Source organism: Onychomys torridus, chromosome 21 (assembly GCF_903995425.1).
Source record: "Onychomys torridus chromosome 21, mOncTor1.1, whole genome shotgun sequence".
NCBI lineage: Eukaryota > Metazoa > Chordata > Mammalia > Rodentia > Cricetidae > Onychomys > Onychomys torridus.
In genome coordinates, this window is record NC_050463.1 from 32,514,579 (window position 1) to 32,537,851 (window position 23,273).

At 43.2% G+C, this 23,273-nt stretch overlaps 1 protein-coding gene and 1 non-coding gene across 2 annotated transcripts in view; both read right to left on the reverse strand.

Annotated features, from left to right (window-relative positions):
• Positions 1-23,273, reverse strand: part of Babam2 (BRISC and BRCA1 A complex member 2) — a 376,093-nt gene that overhangs the window by 228,103 nt on the left and 124,717 nt on the right. Inside the window, exons 5-6 of the mRNA XM_036170890.1 lie at positions 21,592-21,786; positions 8,822-8,896 (exon numbers count right to left, since the gene is read on the reverse strand). Coding sequence (XP_036026783.1) covers positions 8,822-8,896; positions 21,592-21,786 — 270 coding nt within the window. The remainder of the gene's footprint in view (positions 1-8,821; positions 8,897-21,591; positions 21,787-23,273) is intronic.
• On the reverse strand, positions 13,417-13,521 carry LOC118572080. The gene has a single exon (XR_004943452.1). It is a non-coding gene; the product is annotated as a U6 spliceosomal RNA (small nuclear RNA).

The window sequence follows — 23,273 nt, forward strand, 5'->3', positions numbered from 1 at the left end:
AACTCAGGCTCAAAGTCTCAGAGGGGAGAACTGAGGCAGGGGAAATCTTAGCAACACTCGGAAACTTGCAGGGTCGTGAAAAGGGACCCAAGCCCTCATTGTGGAATCGTTTGTCTTTGCTGCTGACTCACAGTCATGACACTTCAGCTGGACAGAGAAAGCAGAACTGCCCACAGAAACAATGTGTTTTTCCTAAGGACTCTCGCAATCAAGGATGCTAAACAAATACGCGTTATCTACTCAGGCCCCCAAACCAAAGCCTTCTCTGGGATTCTTCTGCACGGGGGCTACTGTCTCACTGAAGCCAGGTCACTTCACTTGGTCTCCAGCTCTGGCTTCCATCTCATTCCCACAATGGGCTTTGTTAAAATGCCCACTGAGAGTGTTTCCTAAGCAGGCACACCCTCACTAACACCAAGCCTCTGCCCTGGCCACCGTGCTCTCTCCATCCCTGGGCTCCTGGCTAAGTTAGGTGTGTCTTGTCTTTCCATTCACCAGCTGTTCATTCCACAGCAGCTGGCCATCCTTTCTTCACAGAGAGTTATAAACTTTAGCTCCTAGTTCTGGGCGCTTTGTCCTTCTACCTATACAGAGTTCTCGGCTGCATCTCCCAAGCTCAGACCTTTGCGTGCTTACTGTTTCAGGCTGAATTTCCTCTTTCAAAATGCCTGCTTTGGATTCATTATCCCTCTTCTCCACAGTGACCGCTTAGGGCAGTGGTTCTCAACCTGTGCGTCATGACCCTCTCACAGGGGTTTTGTATCTGGTATCCTGCGTATCAGATATTTACAGTTGATAACAGTAGCAAAATTACAGTTATGAAGTAACAATGAAAACAACTTTGTGGTGGGGGTCATCACATGAGGAACCGTATTAAAACTTGAATCACGCTGAGGTTCTCACCATTCTTAAATTAGTTCAGCAGACTCCTCAGGAAAACGTTGAAAGTGAACAGACTCCTGGGCTGGGACGAGAACATCCACCAGTGGCCCCACTGCTCACAGCCAGGGCAGCAGGGTGAGGAAAGCTGTCTGTTTGAGATTCAAAGCTCACGTCAAGGAGCCATGAAAACAGCCCCGCGCAAGAGAGCAGATTCTAGAAGGAGCATCCAACAAGGAGCCACCGCTGTCTTCAGGAGGAGTTGAAATAGATGGGACTAGCAATGCCACTGAAGAGGGACCAGCCCAGACACGGGAGGGAGGGGCCAAAGAAATCAAACCCGAAGCTGCTCCAGGCTAACTCAGGGTAGGGGGAAGACCTTTACAAGGAGGTCTGAAGTCCACCATCAGGATATTTATCACGCATCTTCCTGGCATTACTCCTCACTAGTCTTTTAAGAATTTCTCTTAGAGCCTAGATTACTACGATCTCCCCAAATTAAGTGTGGCCCCACAGTCATGCACCGACTGGATAAACCTTCCTGCACTGAGGTGTCCCTTGCCTCTTCTCAAGCCCCTGGTCCTAAGTTTTCCTAACCATTCCTATGCATAACAATCTCTACCTTTTTCCAATTTTTATTATCATTGTCAACCAATATTAATTTACAGATTAATGGGCTTCTCTGTGCTGTTTCCATGACATGATTGCATTTTAAAAGCCAAATATATATGTAGGATCCCAGTTGGTACTTGATTATTTCCAATTAATGTTTGTTAACTGGATATTATGTATAACTGTATAACTATATTATGAGGTACTTGAGGACAATGATTAACGCTTGACCTTTTAGTGTATGGATATGCCTAAACCTAGAGCCTTTTGAGTCTAAATCAAGACTGAGGTATTCTGCAGAGAATGCACGCCAAACCCAAACGATACCCATTGGGGGGTTCCACTGCAGAGGTTATGGCAGCATGGGACACTGTGGGACAGACTGTGATACTGACTAGTCCAAAGGTCCTCATCTTTGGGCCATTACATCACAGTAATGTCACCCTTAATAACAAACCGAACACAGAAATCATGGGAAGGGAAAAACAGCTTTCCATTGCCCCTAGGCTATCATAGTCCATGGGTCCTGATCAACATGAAGAGATACTCTTGTTTTGGCCTAACCATGGTTTTGCTTGTTTATTTGTTCTTTGAGACAGGGTTTCTCTGTGTAGTTCTGGCACCTTTCCTGGAATTCCCTCTGTAGCCCAGGCAGGCCTTGAACTCACAGATATCCACCTGCCTCTACTTCCCGAGTGCTGGGATTAAAGGCATGTTTCACCGCCACCTGGCCTACCCATGGTTTTTAGAAATATTTATCAGACTAGTGAGATGGCACAGTGGTTGAAGGCGCTTGCCAACAAGCCTAATGACCTGAGTTCAATCCCAGGAACCCACATATTAGGAGAGAATGACTTCTGCAAGTTGTACTCTGACCTCCACACATATGCCTTGACATGAACACAAAGACGCACATGCATATACACAAGCACACATGCACGCGCACACACACACATGCATGCACACATGCACGCATACACAGAATATATAAATAAGAGTGAAAATACTTATCTTTGCCATCACTTAAAAGGCAGGCATTTTTCATATTCCCAAACTTAAAAGCCTGAGCTTCTGGGCTCCGTCTACAAACATCTGCATATCTGGCACACCAGGCCCTACTGTCACGGGGAAGCAGCTCGAGCTGAACAGCAGCTGCTGCGCTAGATGAAGCACAGGCTTGCAGGCTCGTTACGGTTCTCACCATGTCCTATTCCACGACATCAAGCCAGAGCCACTTTTCACAGTACCTTTCTGGCTCCGCGAGCATCTGCTGAGCCAGGTTGGACTGAGAGCAGGCTGGTGGCAAGAGCTTAACCTACTAAGCACAGTCAGGCTGAGGAAGCTGCTCCTGCATCACCCAGACCATCATAGCAGCAGGGCCTCTGCAGTACTGCCCTTCTCCGTTAGTGAGCCGCTTGAACCGCTGTGTACGAACAATCTGGGAATTCACTGGAACTCTCTGCCCGTCTAGGGCTCCTACACATATCTCAATAGGCTTCACCTTCATTTCTGCTTTCTGTCTCTACTTGGCAGAGTGAACTGTCTCTCACTGTGCACCCTGACTGATCAGACAGTCACAGTGGGTGGCTTCAGAAGAAAGATGACCATGCTGTCTCCTGACAGACGAATGACTTGGCTTTTTCACCCACAATTCATTTTCATAGTGTCAGGATTCAGATTCCATAGGGGAACAAGATTTCAACAAGCATTCCATTGGGATGAATAGTCTCACTGTGTCACATAAAATGAAGCCAGTGAGATTGCCGCAGAATCCAGAAGTCAACGTACTTCAGTAACGATTTTGGCTCTGCTTCTGGCCTGGTCTGGGCTACAGCCTGACCATATCCTGTGGAGGGACACTCCGGGGCTAAGTGGACTGCATGAACAATGTGACATTTTCTTAGCTGAGGAAAAGTTGCTGCTGATATTTTGTGCAAGGTTGTATTGATCATATGTATTATGAGCTAGCTGGTTTCATGTCAACTTGACATAAGCTAGAGTTATCAGAGAGGGAGTCTCAGTTGAGAAACTGTTTCCAGAAGATTGAGTTGTAAGCAGACAAGCCTGTAAGGCATTTTCTTAATTAGTGATTGATGGGAGAGGGCCCAGCCCATTGTTGGTGGGGCTAACCCTGACATAGTGGTCCTGGGTTCTTTAAGAAAGCAGGCTGAGCAAGCCATGAGAGCAAGGCAGTAAGCAGCACTCCTCCATGGCCTCTGCATCAGCTCCTGCTCCAGGTTCTTGCCCTGTTTGAGTTCTGACCTCAACAAACTATGACTCAGGACACGGTAAGCTGAATAAACCCTTTCCTCCTAAAACTGCTTTTGTTGTTGGTGTTTCATCACAGCTGGAGAAGGGTAAGACACACTGCCAGCAGGAAATAATTGCTACTTAACCCTCCAGTCCAGTGACATTTGCCAGTTCCTATGTATTTCCTATACAGTATTACTAAAAGATTCCCACCAAGAAGACTTTAATCTCAGGACAGACTGTTTATGGCTCCTTGATTTAAGAAACCAATTCAAATATTCAGACATGTCAACAACCTTCTAACCTCCTTCTAAATTATTGTATTTGTAGTTTTTTAGTATTTCTTTTTCAGATGATAAAAACTTTAGTTAAAAATTAGAAGTGTTTTCTTTTCTCTCATCACAGAGTATGTTTTTTAGGAAAACAAAAGAAAAAAGATAGCATGTTCTTAGTATTATACTGTTGGGTTTAGTATTTCACAGAACAAAGAATAAAGATGGGGAGGTAGAAGCCAGTTTTCACTCTAACAAAATTAAGAGCAGTGTCTTCTAATGATTAGCTCTCTCCTATGAGAAAGAGACCAGTCATCCCGGCTATCTCTGGGGACTGGTTCCAGGACTCCTCAAGGATGCCACAATCTGCCTGGTGCTTAGGTTCTTGATAGAAAATGATAGTGTTAGCATATAACCTATGTGCATCCTCCACAGACTTCAAATATCTAGTACCATGGAACTGTTTTGCAAATAATTGCTGTATCATATTATGGGATAATTACTATATCCGCCTCCCCCCAAAACACCCACCTGTACACATTCAGTGGAGGTGACTTTTTCCCCAAATAGTCCATCTTTGCTTGGCTAAATTCATAGATTTGGACACAGAACCTATGGCTCAGCATGGTCAACTCATATAATTACAAAATACTTCGCTTAAGTATTGTGATGAATAATTATACTTTGACTCTCCCAGCTAGTCTATGAACCACAATTTCTCCCCACAAATACATCAGGTGGGGTATGGAATTGAGCCCAAAAGGATCATACTTGGAAAGATCAGTCTACTTGATCTGAAGCCTATGACACAGGGTTAATTTCCTGCTATATGATGTACTACAGAAACAGAATAATCTTACATTTTCCCTTTTGTTTCCACGAGTTTGTGCCAAATTTCTACCACCCGACAATGAAGAGCAGTGACTGGAAAATTATGTTTCTACTGACTGAATTTTATATAAGTAATTTTTCTATCTAAGCCTTTGATTTAGCACAGCCAAAAGTAAAATTCAGGCCCTGAAGTTAGGCTTCATTTTAAGAACCTTATCTTCTTATAAAGTAAAATCTTATCATTGAATATTTCTTAATTGCTCATCCTAACATCAAAGAATCCATTAGTAGGGACACTTGGTATCACCAGTAATAAGAACTTAAGAGTAGATGATGAGTTACCACACTGTAATGAACCTCACTGCAGCAAATCAGCAGGGTGTTATGGCAAACATCACACAGTCTCAGTATTTACAAGTTCTACCTCACCAGCCAACTGTAAGGCCAAGGGGGGTGAACTGCTCTGATTGTGACAAACTATACCCTAACCCTAGGAGATGAAGGAGTTAACTTTATTTTTATACTGACAGAAACAGTTACAGTCCTAGAAATTGAGTGTGGTGGTTTGAATAGTATGGCCCACACAGACTCATGTGTTTGAATGCTTGGCCTATAGGGAGTAGCACTATTAGGAGATGTGGCTCTGTTGGAGTAGGTGTGGCCTTGTTGAAGGAAGTATGCCACTGTGGAGGCAGTCTTAGAGGTCTTATATGCTCAAGTCATGCCCAGTACAGAACACAGTTCACTTCCTATTGCCTGTGGATCAAGATGTAGAACTCTCAGCTCTTTCTCCAGCACCATGTCTGCCTACAGGCTGCCATGCTTCTCGCCATGATGATAATGGACTAAACCTCTGAAACTGTAAGCCAGTCCCAATTAAATGCTTTCCTTTATAAGAGTGGTCATGGTCATAGTGTCTTTTCACAGCAATAGAAACTCTAAGACAGTGGGGCATATCCAAATACAAGTAGCATGTCAAGGAGTTCCTAATGAATATATATTCTCCAAAGAGCACAGAAGGGGCTGGAGAGCTGACTCAGCTGATGAGAGCACGTGCTTCTCTTGAAGACGACTTTGGTTTGGTTCCCAGCATTCACATGGTGGGCCACGCCCATCCATAACTCCAGTTCCAGGGGGTCCAATGCCCTCTTCTGACCTCTATGGGCACCAGGCACACATGTGGTGTGCCGGCATATTTTTACTCATGAACTAAACAAATCTTTTTTTAATAGAGCACAGCCAAATGTCCCACGACTGTGATACAACAGATCTTAAACCCCCACACGTACTCTGCACTGTGTCTGGGACTGGCCTTGTTTGTTTGCTTGTCTGCTGTACGTGGGCTTTCATTTCACTGTTTTGCTGCGGTTTTGAGTTGCACAAGTTTTTCCTGTTGTGTTCTTGTTTTGCTATTTTGTACAAACTGAACATCCAAAAGGACGCCAGTGTGGACTCGCAGGTGTTTTGTCTATAGCACACAAATTACTGCAGAGGAACTTGAGGAGAAACCAAACACTTGACCATTTGGACTAATGCGTTCCACCTTTCTCTTGTCTGCCTGGTGAGGAAACCGGAAGCAACGTGTAAGTGACTGTCAAAATGGAAAACACAGAAATATAGGCACTTACTACTGCGGAGGAGGACACCGGCTATGAACTGCGCCTTCATGGACACAAGCACAGACAGCAGGGACGTCAGTCGAGAAGACACTTCAAAGTACAAGGCCCAGCAAATCAGAGCAAACCCACACGGACTAAATGCGGAGCAGTATGATTATATGGATAACGGACTCGTATACACTGCTGGGTTTCATTTTAAATGAGCTGACGGGAGTTCTGACTGGAATAAATGAAGGGGGTCACTGCAGGACACACTTCAGAGGTCCCTAAGGAGACTTCCTGCTGTAATAACAGAGTCCAATGATTTCTGGAAGCAAATTAATTACACATGGTAATCATGAATCTAATAGGGCCAGACCCCACCAAAGGTTCTAGAGAAATGGACAAACCACTGGCCTCCAGTCTCATCTGAAATTCTGAACTGGGTACAGAGAGCAAACTAAAAAGCTGATGAGCCACCAAAGAAAAATCCTATATTTATTTAGAGGAAAGGAAAATAAGTGTCCCTCTTGGAGGGAATGAGAATTTAGGTGTGGTAACATACACATTTAATCCCAGCATGCGAGAGGCAAAGACAGGTAGATTTATCTGAGTTCAAAGCTAGCCCGATCTATACATATTGAGTTCCAGACCAGCCAGTGTTATGCAATGAGACCCCATCTCAAAAATCAGAAAAGAGGCCAGGCGGTGGTGGCACACGCCTTTAATCCCAGCAGTCGGGAGGCAGAGCCAGGTGGATCTCTGCAAGTTCGAGGCCAGCCTGGACTACCAAGTGAGTTCCAGGAAAGGCGCAAAGCTACACAGAGAAACCCTGTCTTGAAAAACAAAACAAACAAACAAACAAATCAGAAAAGACTTTTGGGGTGTAGCTTCTTGTACTACCAGAAGAAAAATCTCATGAGGTCCCCCTCAACACTACACAAAAAGCTACAGGCAATTGAGGAAAGCTGGGAGCAGGAGAGGTGGCCTTCTCCAGAGAAGAGGACATTCATTGACTGTCTAGTGCCAAATGGTCAGCCCTGAGAATACATACATACATACATACTTACATACATACATACATACATACATACATACATACATACATACAAGTAGCATTATAGGGATTAGACAGGTTACATTTAGGAATATATAGGTTTGTATATATATGCATACAGTAACAATTATTTTTAAAAAGACAATAAATTTGAAGGAGAGTGGAGAGGGTTATATGAGAGGGTTTGGAGGAAGAAATGGGAAGGGAAAAATATTGTAATCACATTATAATCAATTATAATCACAAAAAGAAAAGAGAAAAGGAAATAAAATACTATAAAGAAAAAAGCAATAACAACAAAATGTTCCCTAGTTGTTTGTTTGTTTGTGACAGCTCCCTACACAGCCTTTGGCTGACCTGAAACTTGCTACGTAGCCCTGCTTGTTCTGGAATTCACTGTATAGATCAGGCTGACCTTGAACTCACAGAGATCTGCCTGCCTGCCTCCTATGTTTCTATGTGCTAGGATTAAAGTCTTGTGTCACCACTACCTCAGCTCCCCAGTCTTGTATTGTTCAGTCTATATTCTACCAAAACGAACTTCCAATCATTCTCAAGAGTCCTGGCGGTTATTAGCGATTTCTGTAACGTGTGGGGAGACTTGTGCATGGGTCCTGTGCCTTCCCTCAGCTGTTACAAATACAGCCGGCTCTCTGAAAACATCAAATGAAGAAGGCCAACGTTCGCTAAGATTAGACTGAAATGAAATCAGCACAGGTTGAATCAAGAGCTGAGGGCAGCCGGCCAAATCTTACATTACCACCCAAATCCACATCGGAGCTGAACCTGGGCCTCTGTCTTGGCCTTATCTTCTCTGCGGGACAGACAACCCTACCCAGACAGTTGTTCCCGAGGCCTCTCTCCTGCTTTAGACACATACACTGGTCTAGCTGGATTAGGAATCTCTGGGACAGCCCAACTTCGAAGGTGCCAGAGAGAACGTGAAATGCCCTTTAGTGAGCATGTTTAACAAGCAGAATGCCTTGGACAAGTTTCTGAGTCTTTCATCCCAGTAAGATTACTAAATAAAAATTATTTTCCTGAGAGTAATTTATTTATACTACTAATGTATATATAATCACCTTGCACACATACACACACACACACACAAAAAAAAAAAAAAACCAAAAAAAAACTCATGCCTAAACAATTTTAAGGTTAGTGCTTTAGCAAAGGAAATGGAATTCCAATAAATTGTCCTGCAGTAAGCATCTTATTAGACTTCATCATCAGAACAAAATGTGAACAAACCAGTTATACAAATACTGAGCTAAATGATTGGAGTTTGATGTATTCTCTTACTGATAATTGTAGATTTTTACCTTGAGAAGGTATGTGGGAATGTTGCTGAAATCTACTGGTAACTTCAATAGGAAACGAGCTGAAAATTCACCAGTCTGTAGGAAGGGAAAAAAAAAGATTAAAAACAGGTTGAGAAGAAGTAACAATTACAACCAAGAAAAAAAAAAAAACTCCACTATTTGAATATGCAGACAATTGTGACGAGGGTTTCCTAACATAGGGCAGAAAAATAAGGCTGAGAAAGTAGAAGAGGATTAAAATAATTCTTAAAACTATTAAAAGAGCACAGTTTTAACGTCAAAAATCTACATTTTAATGCATGATCAAATTTTAAAGTAGTATTGCATTTTTTAAAACTGTGAAAAGAATACATGAATATTATTTTTCAAAAAACTGAAACAGACCAGTCTACCCCTCAGATTTGCTTTCCTAAGCACACATATCACCTCACTGATTCCATAACTTACCATCATGGTGTAGACACCAGTTATAGTAGTGTGGAAGTCCATACAAAGACCAAACTCACCCATAGAAAACTAGACATCAATGTAAACCCAGATAAGTTTCTAATCTCTTGAAAGTTCATTAATACTATTATCAGCTAATGTTTTCAGCAATTTCCTCTACAATCTATGTAAGAAAGGTACATAGAATTAGAGGTTTAAAACAAGCTATAAATAATAACTGTAGTTATTAAATGCTCTGTGAGTATATTTGTGTGTATGTGCGCATGTGTGTGTATATGTTTGTATTGCCAGGGAACAAACCCAGGGCCTCATGCATGCTAGGCAAGCCTTTTTTCTGAGTTGCCTATTCAGAGACCTAGGGGTTCCAAGGCCCCTGTGCAAACACAGCAAAACTACTGATTGGGCTGGTGGGGTCCTGAGTCCTCCACGCTCTCTCACTGGGAGCATGAAGTGTGGCTGGGGATTTCGACACAATGACTTCCAATATGACATGTTGGACAAAACAAAGAAACAACAACAACAAAAACACAGATGACCAAACACTACTTGGAGAATGGTTCTCGCTCTAGCCCACCCACTTGGCTTAGGAACGCAGATGAATGCATCTCTCGTCTCTCATCGGAGAAGCTTGTATTTATAAAAAACGGTAACAGAGAGTCCCACAACTGGTCAAGGTACAGAGAATAAAAGATTAGAATGCCCAGCCCTAAGTAGGACATCTGTACCATAATCCCCTCCTCCTAGGGCGCATGGATGATTGCAGAAGACCAGGAGAAAGAGCGTAAACCCCTGAGGTGGTGGATGACTTCAAGGAAACGGTGTCCTCTGGACACAACGGGGCAGCTGCACATCTGAACTGACAGCCGATGTGACAGCGCGCACGAGACCTGTGGCAGCTCAAGCCAGACCACATCCCAACATGGGGGTGTGGGGGGGCGCGTGGAGTCCCACATTTAGTGCGGCAGCTATTGAACTGAACGAGCTATAGGGAGAGGAAGAGTCAGCTTTCCTTACATGTAGCTCCTGGGAAGTCTCCCACCCTCCAGGAGAAGGTTACACATCCAAGAACATGTGGGTACCACAAACCAGACTTGATCAGAACTGGGGGGGTTAGGGAAGTGGGGGTGAGTCTGGGAGGGGCTGGGGGTGAATATGATCAAAACACACTATACGAAGTTCTCAAAGAATAAATATTAAAAAGAATATCTCTCTATCCTTCCATATCGTGATGACCTCTGAGCTCCCAGTGTCTTTTCTGCCTTCCAATCCTTCAAAAATTCAACCACATAAACTCCCAAATCATCGCTTTCGGCACAGAAAGCACCCACAAGTAAATTTTAGGGACAAATGGATGAGGCCCACACAAGCCCAGCACACCTTTCACAGACAGCTCCACAAGAGGCACCACTCCCTTCCACAAACCCTAACAACTGCCTTCGGGCTTCTGGCCCTCCCCAAGCTCCGACTTGAGACTTGAGAAATGGAGACACACATCACAAAGCTCAGCTCAGAAGCTAGCAGTGTTAAAAGTCTCTGCCTGGCTCAGCGCTCTCCTCACCACTTAGGACATCTAACTTGCATCAGTCTCTGGCTAAGGATGGAGCATGTCTCCACCATCACAAGGCCAACCTCGTGACAGAAAGGGGAGAAATGAGGAGTACCCCCAAGACAAGGCTGAGGTAAGCGAGAGACAAAAACCCTGCACACCAGGAATGGAAAAGGTGAGACATGGCCTGATTCTCAAACCTAAGCAGCTACTCACAGCCCAGCACTGGGGCACACACTTAAGGGCCACACAATGATCTGCTAACAACACCTCAAGGGGGTTGCTGAAGGAAGGGTGGTGAGATCCTAACATAGCTTCTCTTCTACTGCAGCCTAAGACTTCTGGTGTTTAGCTCCTAGAAGACTCTAGAGCTAACATGCCCTGCTGAACAGTGGCTCTTTAGATCAAGACATATTGGAACTGTCAGGGAGGGGATCATACTTTGAAAGAAGGGAGTCTATGCTAACATCTAATTCTACAGTGTTAAATGGGGTTTTATAAGAAGGCTACTAGACCACTGAGTGCAGAAACAAAACAGCAAGTCTCCCCCGGTACTGTGCACAGTGCTCAGCCAAGAACCCATGCTCCCAACTGACCCTCCACTCTTTCTCCTAGCCCATCAGTTCCCTCTCTGCTCACTCTATCAACATGCAAGCATCGTCTTCAAGAAGGCTTCTTTTACCTCACTCCCTTGATAAGCTCCCATCTTACTCTTTGTTCTACATTACAAAATCCTCCTCCCGAGGAGGTCAGGAGTAGATTTGAGGTATTTCCTCTTGTTTTTCTCTCTAGTCAAGCCTTCTTCCCCATCATTCCACCAAAACAGCTCTCGCAAGATCTCCAATGACCTGCGCATTGCCAAATCCCGTGGTCACTTCTGTCTGTCTCAGCGCCATGTCAGCAGCACCCTCGCAGGGCGGATCACTCGTTTCTTAGAACATAACTCACTTAGCTTCCAGGGTCTTTGCCACTCTGCCTGGCCTCATGGCTAATCTCCTCAACCTGGAAACGATGAAGTATGCCTGGGCTTAACTCCAAGACCTCTTGGCTTTGCTACACTCACCAGAGACCTCATACAAGCTCATGACCTTAAATAATATTTATACACCAATGGCTCCCAAATGCCCTAGCTCCACTCCAGACATTTTCCTAATTCAAATTTATTTCTCCAATACCATGAAAATTCCCGATTTTGTGTTCTTTCCTTGATATTTATTCCTCATTGCAATAAAGAGAAATTGTACTATCCTTTCAGACCAAAAAAAAAAAAAAAATTCCACAACCACCCTAACGTGTACTTTTCCCTCTTCCCTCAGTCAGTGGAAACACATACTGCTGACAGAGCACACACACTCCTCACGTCCTCTGACACCTGCTACCACCTGGGGGAAGCCACATGACCTCTAGGCTAGCCACTGTCATTGTCCCTGACTGGTTCGTAGCTTTTCAGCTGCATTTCAGCTGCAGGGCATTTTCTTACCAACACCTTGCAGACACAGATGGATCACGACGTTTCTTGTTTAAAGTCCTCAAAACTGTGGAGATTTAAGGCCTTTCCAGTGTAAGGTGACAAAGGGACAAGGGAGCAGGGGAGCAAAGTGTCCAGAAGAGCAAGAGTGGACGGCTGTGTGCAGGGAAGAGCCAGATGTCAGGGCTGCAGGCGCACATAAGCATGGTCCACGGAAACGCCTCGGTGTGAACAATTTCTAGTCCCTCAGGGATATAGAATACTCATTCACAGAAGCCACAAATGCACACAAAAGTGACCACTGCAAGCATGAGGAAATCTCATTAAGTCATCTGGGGACAGGACTTTCAAAGGTGCCATGGGATTCCTCCAAGACACTGCGAGAGTTGCAGAAATGATAAATCCGATTCAACCTCTTTATCCTTCACTTTCAGTTTATAAAGGCAAACAAACTACCTAGCAATAAGTAGACATCTTATCAGCTAGTGCTGAATGTTAGTCCCTAGTTGAAATGGAAATTTCAAAGTCTTTAATTTGTTAAATCTGATGGCTTGTGTGTGTATGTACACACACATAGATGTACTTTTTAAACCAAGTGAAGAAAAATGTGGGATTTTAAAAATTATAAGAATTCTTGTCCATATGTGGTAACAAAAATAATTACATATTTAGCACTTGGACTCACGTGAACTACAAGCTATTTTAGTCCACATACTACATTTTAGCTTTTCGCCCTCTTGGTTTACACAATATATTTTTATACTACCAACTATTTTAGACCAAACTTGAAAAAAAAAAAAAAAAAAAAAACACCTCTCCAATGGTCCCTGCTTTATCCTTTCTCAAAATGTTGCTCCCAGAACTGACATACATGTGTGTTTGTCGGCAAGGGGCTGATTGACACATTGACGTCACAATTAAAAACCAATATGAATTTGAGTTTCTCTGCAATGGGCTAAGGTACAAAACAAAGTCAGCATGAAAGGGACTTGTGATAGGAAAGGAATGCTCTCTGCTGGGAAAGAAAAAGTTATTTGTGGTTTCTAGCTTCCAAGCCTACCACACCTTCCTTCTAAAAAATATTTTATCAGCTCATATTAATTATACAAACGAATGGGTTTCACTGTGACCTTTAAAAGCACGGAATGCTTCGTGAATTCACATGCCATCCTTGTAGAGGAGCCACGCTCATCTTCTCTCCAGTTCCAATTTTAGTAGGTGTGCTGCTGGATCCAGCGCCCACTGCACACGTCTTAGAACCTGGGCTGGAGACGCAGCTCAACAGCCAAAAGATTGCCTAGAATGCCCAGGCCCCACGTTCAAGCCCAGGCCCACAGAAACAGGACACGAGGGCACAGGAAACTCAGCACTTATCTCTAAAGCAATGCATCCTGGGAACTAAGGCTCAGGAATCCTGTTGTTGGCTGACACTGACTCCCCTATGGTTCGTAAACTAGCCTTCCTTTGTGAAACTGAGCAAAGGGCAGTTAAAACACGTCTTCGTGTAACTGGAATTACAGACACACTATGAAGAGGAAAACTCCGGTGTGCACGCGCACACACATTCATATTCACACATACACACACAATCACTGCTCAAGCATATACAAGGCCTCCTCTTGGATAGACACAAGATTACCTGACCTATGACTGTGACAATGTTAGTCTCCCTGTTGACTGCCTTAATGGCGCTGTCCCTAGCATCAGCCATGAGTATGTGCATGAATATGTCCTCCTCTTTTTAAGTGAGAAGGTATTGGCAATGGCTCCAGCTGACAAGTCTCCGAATTGGGCAATTTCCTGGGCCTGGGCTTTTCTCCTTCACAGCAGCTGTCCCACAGTTTCCTTCATCTTGGGGAAGTGACAGGCAGACATCTTGTGCTGAATGGATTCCAGGCAGGCCGTCCCGCCTCAGGGAATCCTCCTTCCTGTCTTAGGGACTGTGTCCTTGTCCACGAAGAAGCTTTCATCTGAGACTGAGTAGTGCCACTCAGAGCATATAAAGAAGTGGAAAAGGTGACTCTAACGCCATCTGCGACAATGTGGCAGCGGACAATGTGTCAGTCTTAAGACTGACAACTGACTAATCTGGAGGTTGTGGACACTGTTCTTTGGCAACAAAATAAACATACAGAATATGTAAAAAAAAATAAAAAAAAAAAGACAGCCAATTTAGTCTTATTAGAATATCATACTTAAAGGTATTCTTAAGATGTAATACTGACCTCCAAGTTGTGTTCAACAGACATAATTTTTTATTTTGTTTTGTTTTGTTTGTTTGTTTTGGGGGAACAGGGTAGGGTTTCTCTGTGTAGCTTTGTGCCTTTCCTGGAACTGACTTGGTAGCCCAGGCTGGCCTCGAACTCACAGAGATCCACCTGGCTCTGCCTCCCAGCTGGGATTAAAGGTGTGTGCCACCACCGCCCGGCTCAGGAGATGGGTTTTGCTTTTTTTTTTTTTTTTTCTGTAGCTGAGGACCGAACCCAGGGCCTTTCGGTTGCTAGACAAGCGCTCTACCACTGAGCTAAATCCCCATCGCTTTTTTTTTTTTTAAGATTTATTTATTTATTATATACACAGAAGAGGGCGCCAGATCTCATTACAGATGGTTGTGAGCCACCATGTGGTTGCTGGGAATTGGACTCAGGACCTCTGGAAGAGCAGCCAGTGCCCTTAACCTCTGAGCCATCTCTCCAGCCCCCCAACAGACATAATTTATTTCTGGTTTTTTGCTTTGTTTGTTTGTTTGCTTGCTTTGTTTAGTTTTGTTTTGTTTTGTTTTTCCGAGACAGGGTTTCTCTGTGTAGTTTTGGTGCCTGTCCTGGAACTCACTCTGTAGAATAGGCTGGTCTGGAACTCACAGAGATCAGCCTGCCTCTGCCTCCCGAGTGCTGGGGTTAAAGGTGTGCACCACCACCACCCAGCTATTTCTATCTATTTTGAAGCAAAGGGAAACAGAAGCTAAGAATAGAGGCCCTTACTGGGCAGTAAAGAGAGTGGAACTCCGCCTCAAGACACCATGGATCAAGCTCCATGTTTTCAGCAAACAGAAATGCACACCTTGTATGACCTCATTCAGGTTTCTAATAAATTCCTGAACAGGACAGAGTTGAAGGAAAGGCCTCGTGATACTCCTCAAGATGCTGGAGGGTGTGGAGACAGGAAGTCCACAGAGTAAACTTGCCACTTTGACCAGCTGACATGGACATTTTACCAAGTAACCATGCCTTGATAGACAAGGGGGAGACACCAACATCAAGCAATCTTTGTCCTCCTCATGAATGTGTACACATGTACATATGCATCCCTACATACATACCACACACACATACATATACAAAGAAAAGTAGGGGATAGGAAAAAGGAGTCCAATTCATCTGTGAAATCCCGTGATTTGAACTGAGAAATGACATGAGAAATCCTATGATTTCTCAAAGATCATGTCCACAAGTGAAGCCTTGCCAGCTCTCCCCTGAGAGACTCCTCCAGTCACACTGCTGTCCATCCCTTGATCTTAGAGCAGACAAACGGATTCTCAGTGCTGACCTGACCCCTGGGACTGTAAGGAAGCATGGCTAGGTTGTCTTAAGCTCCCTAGATCACAGTAAGTTTATAGCAGCAATAACAAGCTAACATAGTTCCTGATTTGAAACATTTTGGCTCAGAATCAAGCTCTTTTCTATCTTGCAGAGTCCCATGTTAACCAAGGTAAAAACAAAGACAAAAAAAAAAAAAAAGTGGCACATAGATGGATGTTTGTAATCCCACTGCTGAGAGGCAGAGACAAGCATATCTATCCCAGAAGCTCACTAGGCAGCTGGTCTAGCCTATTTGGTGAATTCCTGGCCAATAAGAGAGACTGTATCCAAAAAAAAGTAGATAGCATAAAAAAAAAAAAAAACCACCCAAAGTTGTCCTCTAGCCTCTAGATGTGTACACACACACGTACACACACACGTACACACACACATACACACACACACACACACACACACACACACACACACACACACACACACTGCACGGGCAAGATGGATGAAACCTAACATCCTTTTCTGAGAGGACAATTAAGTGGACTTTTTAGTAACAAAGAACTTTGAATAGTTAAATATGTTCAAACAGGAAGACTTGTTTGAAATGTTTAAAAATATATTGCTCATTCGTATGACTTTGGAAATCACATCCCTTAATAAAAGTTAAAGACTCCAAGGGAGATCATATTGAACTTAAGAAAAGAAAGTGCTGTGGAATAATCATCTTGTGCACTATAAAGATTTGTCACTCAAAATGGTTTAATAAAGCACTGATTGACCAGTATCCAGGCAGGAAGTATAGGCAGGGCAACCAAACTAAGGATGATGGGAAGCAGAAGGGCGGAGTTCAAGAAAGTCACCAGCAAACACAGAGAAGCAAGATGAGAAGGCCATACTGAGGAACGGTACTAAGGCATGTGGCTAAACACAGAGAAGAATTATGGGTCAATTTAAGTGTAAGAGCTAGCCAGTAACAAGCCTGAGCTATCAACTGAGTATTTAAATTCACATTCAGCCTCTGAGTCAGTTATTTGGGACCGAGTGGTCGGGACAGGAAAACTCCATTTACATATAGTGCTCAACCCGTGGACCCATGGTGGACGTACATTCACATAAAGCCTAAAAACAACTTTAAAAGGCTGGAGGAGTTCATGCAGGCCACAGTACAAAAACACATCCCCTGGCCATGGCCATGAGCTAAACAGCTTGGGAGGTGGGGGGTTCTCATAGTCTCTCACACAGGCCACAGTACAAAGAAGCTTCTCCCAGCTGCTGCCTGCAGGCTTGAGAGCTCTGCCAACATGCTACATGACGGGTTTAGGGTTTTTACTCATGCAGACAAAAAGGGCTGAAGATGCACAGTAACAACAGATTCTGATGGAAAACACAGCTAAATGGGTCACAATGTATTAAAAAATGTACGTAGCCTTGAGAGCAAGAAAAAAATATTTACAGTCACAGATTAAAAATATATAGTTTTGGGGGCTGGAAAGATGGCTCAGTGGTTAAGAACACTGACTGCTCTTCTAGAGGACCTGGGTTCAAGTCCCAGCACCCACATGGCAGCTCACAACTGTGTGTAACTCAAGATCTGACATCCTCACATAGTCATACATGCAGCAAAACACCAATGCAAATAAAATAAAAATAAATAAATTAAAATATATATATAGTTTTAAAATAAATAAAGTCCTTAAAAAGGAATAGAGTAATAAAAATCACAATAAGCCACTTAAAGATGAAAATTCACAGTCTGGATACTGTATGTTATTGTGTTGTCTTTAATTTTTTGACTACTGACAAATGATAACTGCTAAGAAACATTTGATGATGAAAGCTGCTAGATTAAGCTAATCTATACATTTTAAAAATACCATGACATCAAAATTTAAGTAAAAAAATATGTTACTTTGGGAGAGAGGTTATGCTTCCCCCCACCCCAACAGGAAATGAGAGGCTCTGGATTCATTCTGAGTTAAGAAAAATCAGGTTTGCTTGATGAAGACCTCCTGAAAAATCTCCAATGGGAATGGATGACCCAGATGATCCACTGTTTCAGAGTGCCTCTGTTGCAGTTTCTTCTGTGTTCTGCATCCAGAACAGCTTCAAGGCTGCCGGCTGAGATGATCCAGCCTCACAGAATACTCCAGTCAGGAATTGACCATAATCCTAAATTTCCTCAGGGTCCCCCAAAGATTACCAGCACCGTCAAACAATAGGAAGTAGTCTAGAAAACTATGCCCACATTTTCAAAAAATGGGTTATGGATATTTATTATCATTTAGGAGGGTTGGTTACAAGCTGTTGTTAGTAATGGTCAGGAAAGAAACTAAAGAAAGGAGATTAGATTCAGGGATCTTGTTCTGAAAAGAAAAGGGGGGTGCAGAAATGAAAGGATAAAAGGGTAGATTACTGAGTCTACTATTATCAAAAAATACTATTAATCTTACATATTTTACATTGGTATGGATTTTAGTTTATTGATACAAATTTAAAGTTAATTTTGTTATAATGTATATTTCTACTCTTGTTTAGGGTATTATGTTTATACAGCTCATTTAAAATGTAATATATAATTAAAAAATACAGATTAATAGTTATTTATAACAGTAAACATAGTTATGTTAGGTATGTTTTCAAGGTCATGAAGAGATATATTTCATATAGATAGGCAATTGTCAAACACTTTAAAGACCTACAGAATATAGCATTTAAAATTTCCATTGTTTTCTTTATTGCAAAAGCTAGACATGCAGGCAAAGAAAGTACCCTTGCCTCAATTGCTAACAGTTATTGTTCAAACTGGACCAGTAGGATGCAAGAAACGTGACTGCCAAACTTTCCAAGAAAAGGTAGGACAGTCCTTCAAAATTCCCTGATTCACAGGAAGTCTGTCAGATATGTTAGGCCTGTAGGCCAGAGTTGGATGCCCCAATATTACAGAGGAACTTTGGGTGACAGTCCAGGCAGTTTGAGGTTCCTATCATTAGGTAACATTTCACCCTTCTGGGGTGGTTGATGGAGTTGGAGGCTAGATAGTTATAGTTTTCTTTAGTTATGATAAAAGATAAATTAGTTACAAAACTTTGGACTACAAAGATAAGATAGATAAGGTATTTTCTCTAATTTTGCCAAATACAAGTAGACTGGATATTGTAACTGTAATTCTTACTTCATAGCTGTTTTTGTTGTATATAATTTTACTATGTTAAAGTTAAAACTTTCCTTTTAATTAGACAAAATGGGGGAAATACTATGGAATAATCCTCTTGTACACTGTTAAGATTTGTCACTGAAATTGGTTTAATAAAATGCTGATTGACAAGTAACTAGGCAGGAAGTATAGGTGGGGCAACCAAACTAAGGATGATGGGAAGGAGAAAGGTAGAGTTCAAGAGTCTCATGCAAACACAGGGAAGCAAGATGAGAATGTCATATTGAGAAAAGGTACCAAGATGTGGCTAAACATAGATAAGAATTATGGGTTAATTTAAGAGTAAGAGTTAACTAGTAACAAGCCTGAGCTATCTAACCAAGCATTTACAATTCACATTCAGCCTCTGAGTCAGTTATTTGGGACCAGGTGGTCAGGACAGGAAACATCCATTTATAGGAATTATGGAATTATGGAATATAATAAAATTAGCAAGAGAAGAATACCTAAACACGCTGTATGTGTCACTAGAGTTTGTTCACTCATCTATTCAACAAACACTCACAGAACAACAATGATGCAGCCAGCACTGTTCCCGGTGTGGGGTTTGTCGATCCCTGCCCTGAAACTTGACATCCCAATAGGAAAAGACAAGCAAACATCAAGTATGGCAGGCTTCCCAAAGTGGTACACAGCCATCCTGGCATTCACACTTACAGGTATTAGAGCTCCTCCTTTGTGTGGATCTAACAGACAATAAGAAGAGGGATGGGTATCATCTGGGAGATTAGGTTGTAATCAGCTTCTTGCTTACACATTCCCTCCATCTCTCTTGCTTGCTTGCTGGGGTTAAGGCCCCTGTCACCTTAGGAGGCCCACTGTGGAGAAGCCCTATAGAAGAAAAGGCAGGGAATGGGAGGCAGCTTCCAGGGACCAGCTAGCACCAACTGAGGCCCTCAGATGAGCAGCCCACAGAAAACAGCACCTTCCCATCAGCCACACAAACAGGCTTCAAGGAAACTCTTTGCAGTGGGATGCTGAGGAGACAAAGTGCTGGCCAACACTTTGGTGCAGCTAGAAGGGGCCTGCGATGCAGCTCTATCCAGATGCCTAATAGACAAAAGCTGTGACAGTCAACATGTGTCCAGACACTGAGTGCTGGAGTGAATGTCTTACACACTAACATATAAATGATCTATTCAAAAGATACCTTTAAAAATAGAGCAAAATAATGTTGGAGAAGAGAAACAGAAGTGAATTTTAAGAACAAGTTTAATAAAGGCTTATATATGAATGTTTACAACCACACAATTCATACAAGTTAAAAGGTAAAACCATTGAAATGTCATGAATTAGTGACTAGAAAAACAAGATGTAGTATGTCTGTCCAAAGGAATATTATTCAGCCATAAAAGAAAATGAAGGACTGGGACATGTACAACATGGACAGACCTGAGATACATTCTACTAAGTGAAAGAATCAAGCCACAAAACATTAGGGATGTGTCATGGTCATCTGAAGTGTTCAGAAGAAAATCTTTAAAAACAGAAAGAAATTTCGAGATTCCCTAGGCTATGGTAGGGAAAAGACTAACAAGCAAACCAGGACCTTACTGGAGGGCAACAGAACATTCTGGGTCATGATGGTGGCTGTGGAAATCAGCCAGCTGACTGATAGTCATATAAGTATACAATTAAAACGTGTAAACTTTATAGAACATATCTCAAAAACTCAATTTAAAAAACTGGGGCCTGACATGGTTGAAAATCATTAGCAGAAACTGGAAGCGGGAAGGGTATTTACCATCGCCGGAGGGGAAACCTATGTGAAGCACCAGTGGAGCCCAGTAGGGCAGAAGTAGAAGCGGAAGTAAGCAGATCCTGAGGGAAGGAAGGAGGCCTTCCAGCGTCCAGAGTCCATGCTACCAGTGGACAGAGTGACTACAGCTTTCACCTTGGGGAGGTGTGGTTATTTGAAGTTTCTGGGCAGAGGAGGGTTATAATCTACTTTGCATCTCAAAATGATCACACAATGCAAAGAAATTACAAGCAGCAGCTAGAGCTGGACATGGTGGCCACCCCTGTGACCCCAGCACTCAGGCAGGAGGGATGGAAGGACTGTGAGTCTGACACCAACCTGGGCTGTGCAGCAAGTCCTAGGCCCCTCTGAGCTCTATAATGAGAACTTGTCTTTAAGAAAAGGGTCTGAGGGTATGCACACGAAGGCTCCATATAACCAGCTGTATCCAGAACAGCCGACCTCTCTTATCTGACTGGGGCACTGGAAGAAGGTGGAGTTTGTCGGTGTCTGAACCTGTGGCCTACCGGCTACCCACATCAGAACCTGCATGGAGGTGTAGGGGGGGGCAGTCGTCAGGTCCTCACCCTGCCTTCTGAACATAGCAGACTGCAGATGAAATCAACACTTCTCCTGTGACATTCTTAACAACAATAAGCCCGGTAGCCATTAAGTCCTTCTCAACCTCTACATCCTGACAAAGCACCCAGGTGACCCAAGCCATCTGTACCTGAGGAAATGCTTAGAGCTCACTCTACCGGGACATCCTAAGGTGCCTGTCTCTAATCCCATACAAAGTAACGTCCCTGTCTCTCAGCACTCACCCAGTTGTTTTTCTTCCCAGCATAAATTTCCATGTTCTCTCCATACTGAGGCTCTTCCAGGAGCGTCTGGTACTCAAACATGAGGCGCGAGCTCTCTCGGAGGCGGCTGCATTGAAACTGGTGGTATTGCTGCACCAGCTCCTTCACCACGAGCAGGAGGCACTCGGGGTTTGAAGGGTTCCAGGAGGCCAGGTTCTGCGGAGTCAGAAACGAGGACCAGTGAGACACAATTGCATACAAACCCCTGGTCACAACTGCACATCGAGGCAGAGGAAGGCAGCAAGAAAAGCCTTCGAGCGAGACTGTTCCTGCTGGGCTGGGCACTCAGAGCTGGGGTGCTAAGGAAGAACAAACCAGGTAGTGCTGACGCTGAGAAAGTGAATTCACCTCAAAGATTGATTGTGACCCTGAAATACTGAATTGTTCTTTATTCTTTTAACAAGCATTCTATGCTAAACTCAGCATTCTATGCAAAAGTAATTTAATTTGACATCCACAGCCCATCTGCATCTATAACACCAGATGTAAATAAATGCTCTGCAAAGAACAGTATTTCACAGAAATATAAACATAATAGTATGGACCCGATCTGGGAAAGGATAGGAATGGAGAAGATACAAGGGAAAATACATCTAGGAAATGCAACATTTTGGGGGGGGGGGGGGGATGGAGGGAGTGGAGGAAGCGCTGGTAAGATCATTCCTTCTTTCCACGGTATGTGCTGACTGTGTTGTCTCCTGTTATGTATCAGCCATTGGTCTAGACAGTGAAGAAAGTAAGCCAAGTCCTTTGTCAATCTGAGACTGTGTAGCAGGGAGGACTATGGCGACTGCCCAACGACCTGTATAGCTGAAGCCATGGCCTTCTTTGACTAAAACTAAGGTATCAATGGTGCTCACCAACACTTCTGCAGAGTAAGTGAAAACATCAGCACAATAAAAAGAGACATGGGTAGCATCTTCATATGGTCCTGAAAATAGCCACAGATGTCTGGAGGGGCTCCAGGGATCTGCAGACCCACTGTAGAACCATCACACTACACTACATTCTTTGAAAGACATCCTAAACATAGTCCCTACCTAAAAAGAATGAACAAGCATTAAGGAATGCATTCACAAAAAGGAGGCCAATGCCCTCGGCACCCATGGTTTCAACATTCATGGATTCGACCAACTGCAGATTAAAATCACTTAGAAAACAATACATTTGTACTGAACTGATATTTTTCCTTGTCCATTATTCTCTAAACAAGAGAAATAGTTATTTACACAGTATTTACATTATAGGCATCCTAAGCAAGTCACAGATGATGTACATAGATTACTACAAACACCATTTATCATTTAATATGAAGAATTGAGCAGCTGCAAATTTGGGGATCCATGGCATCTCTTGGAAATGATTTCCCAGAGACACCCGTGGCCAATGGTACCTTGCTCTATTGAGTAGACCGATGTACAGGGAGTAGGTAGGAGTGGGGAAGGGATGAGGCATTCCTTCACTGAGAGGAGGGGTTGGGCTAAGCAGACACTCGCAGAAAGAGGAAGGAGCAAGCGCTTTAGCATCCTACAGGAATGTAGGCAAGGAGAGAAAAGGATGTGGTCAGAACACAGAGTCCTGCATGGCAAAGCTCTTGACATTGACAGCCCCGAGATTCCTTGGAGCTACTCAAAACCTCATTC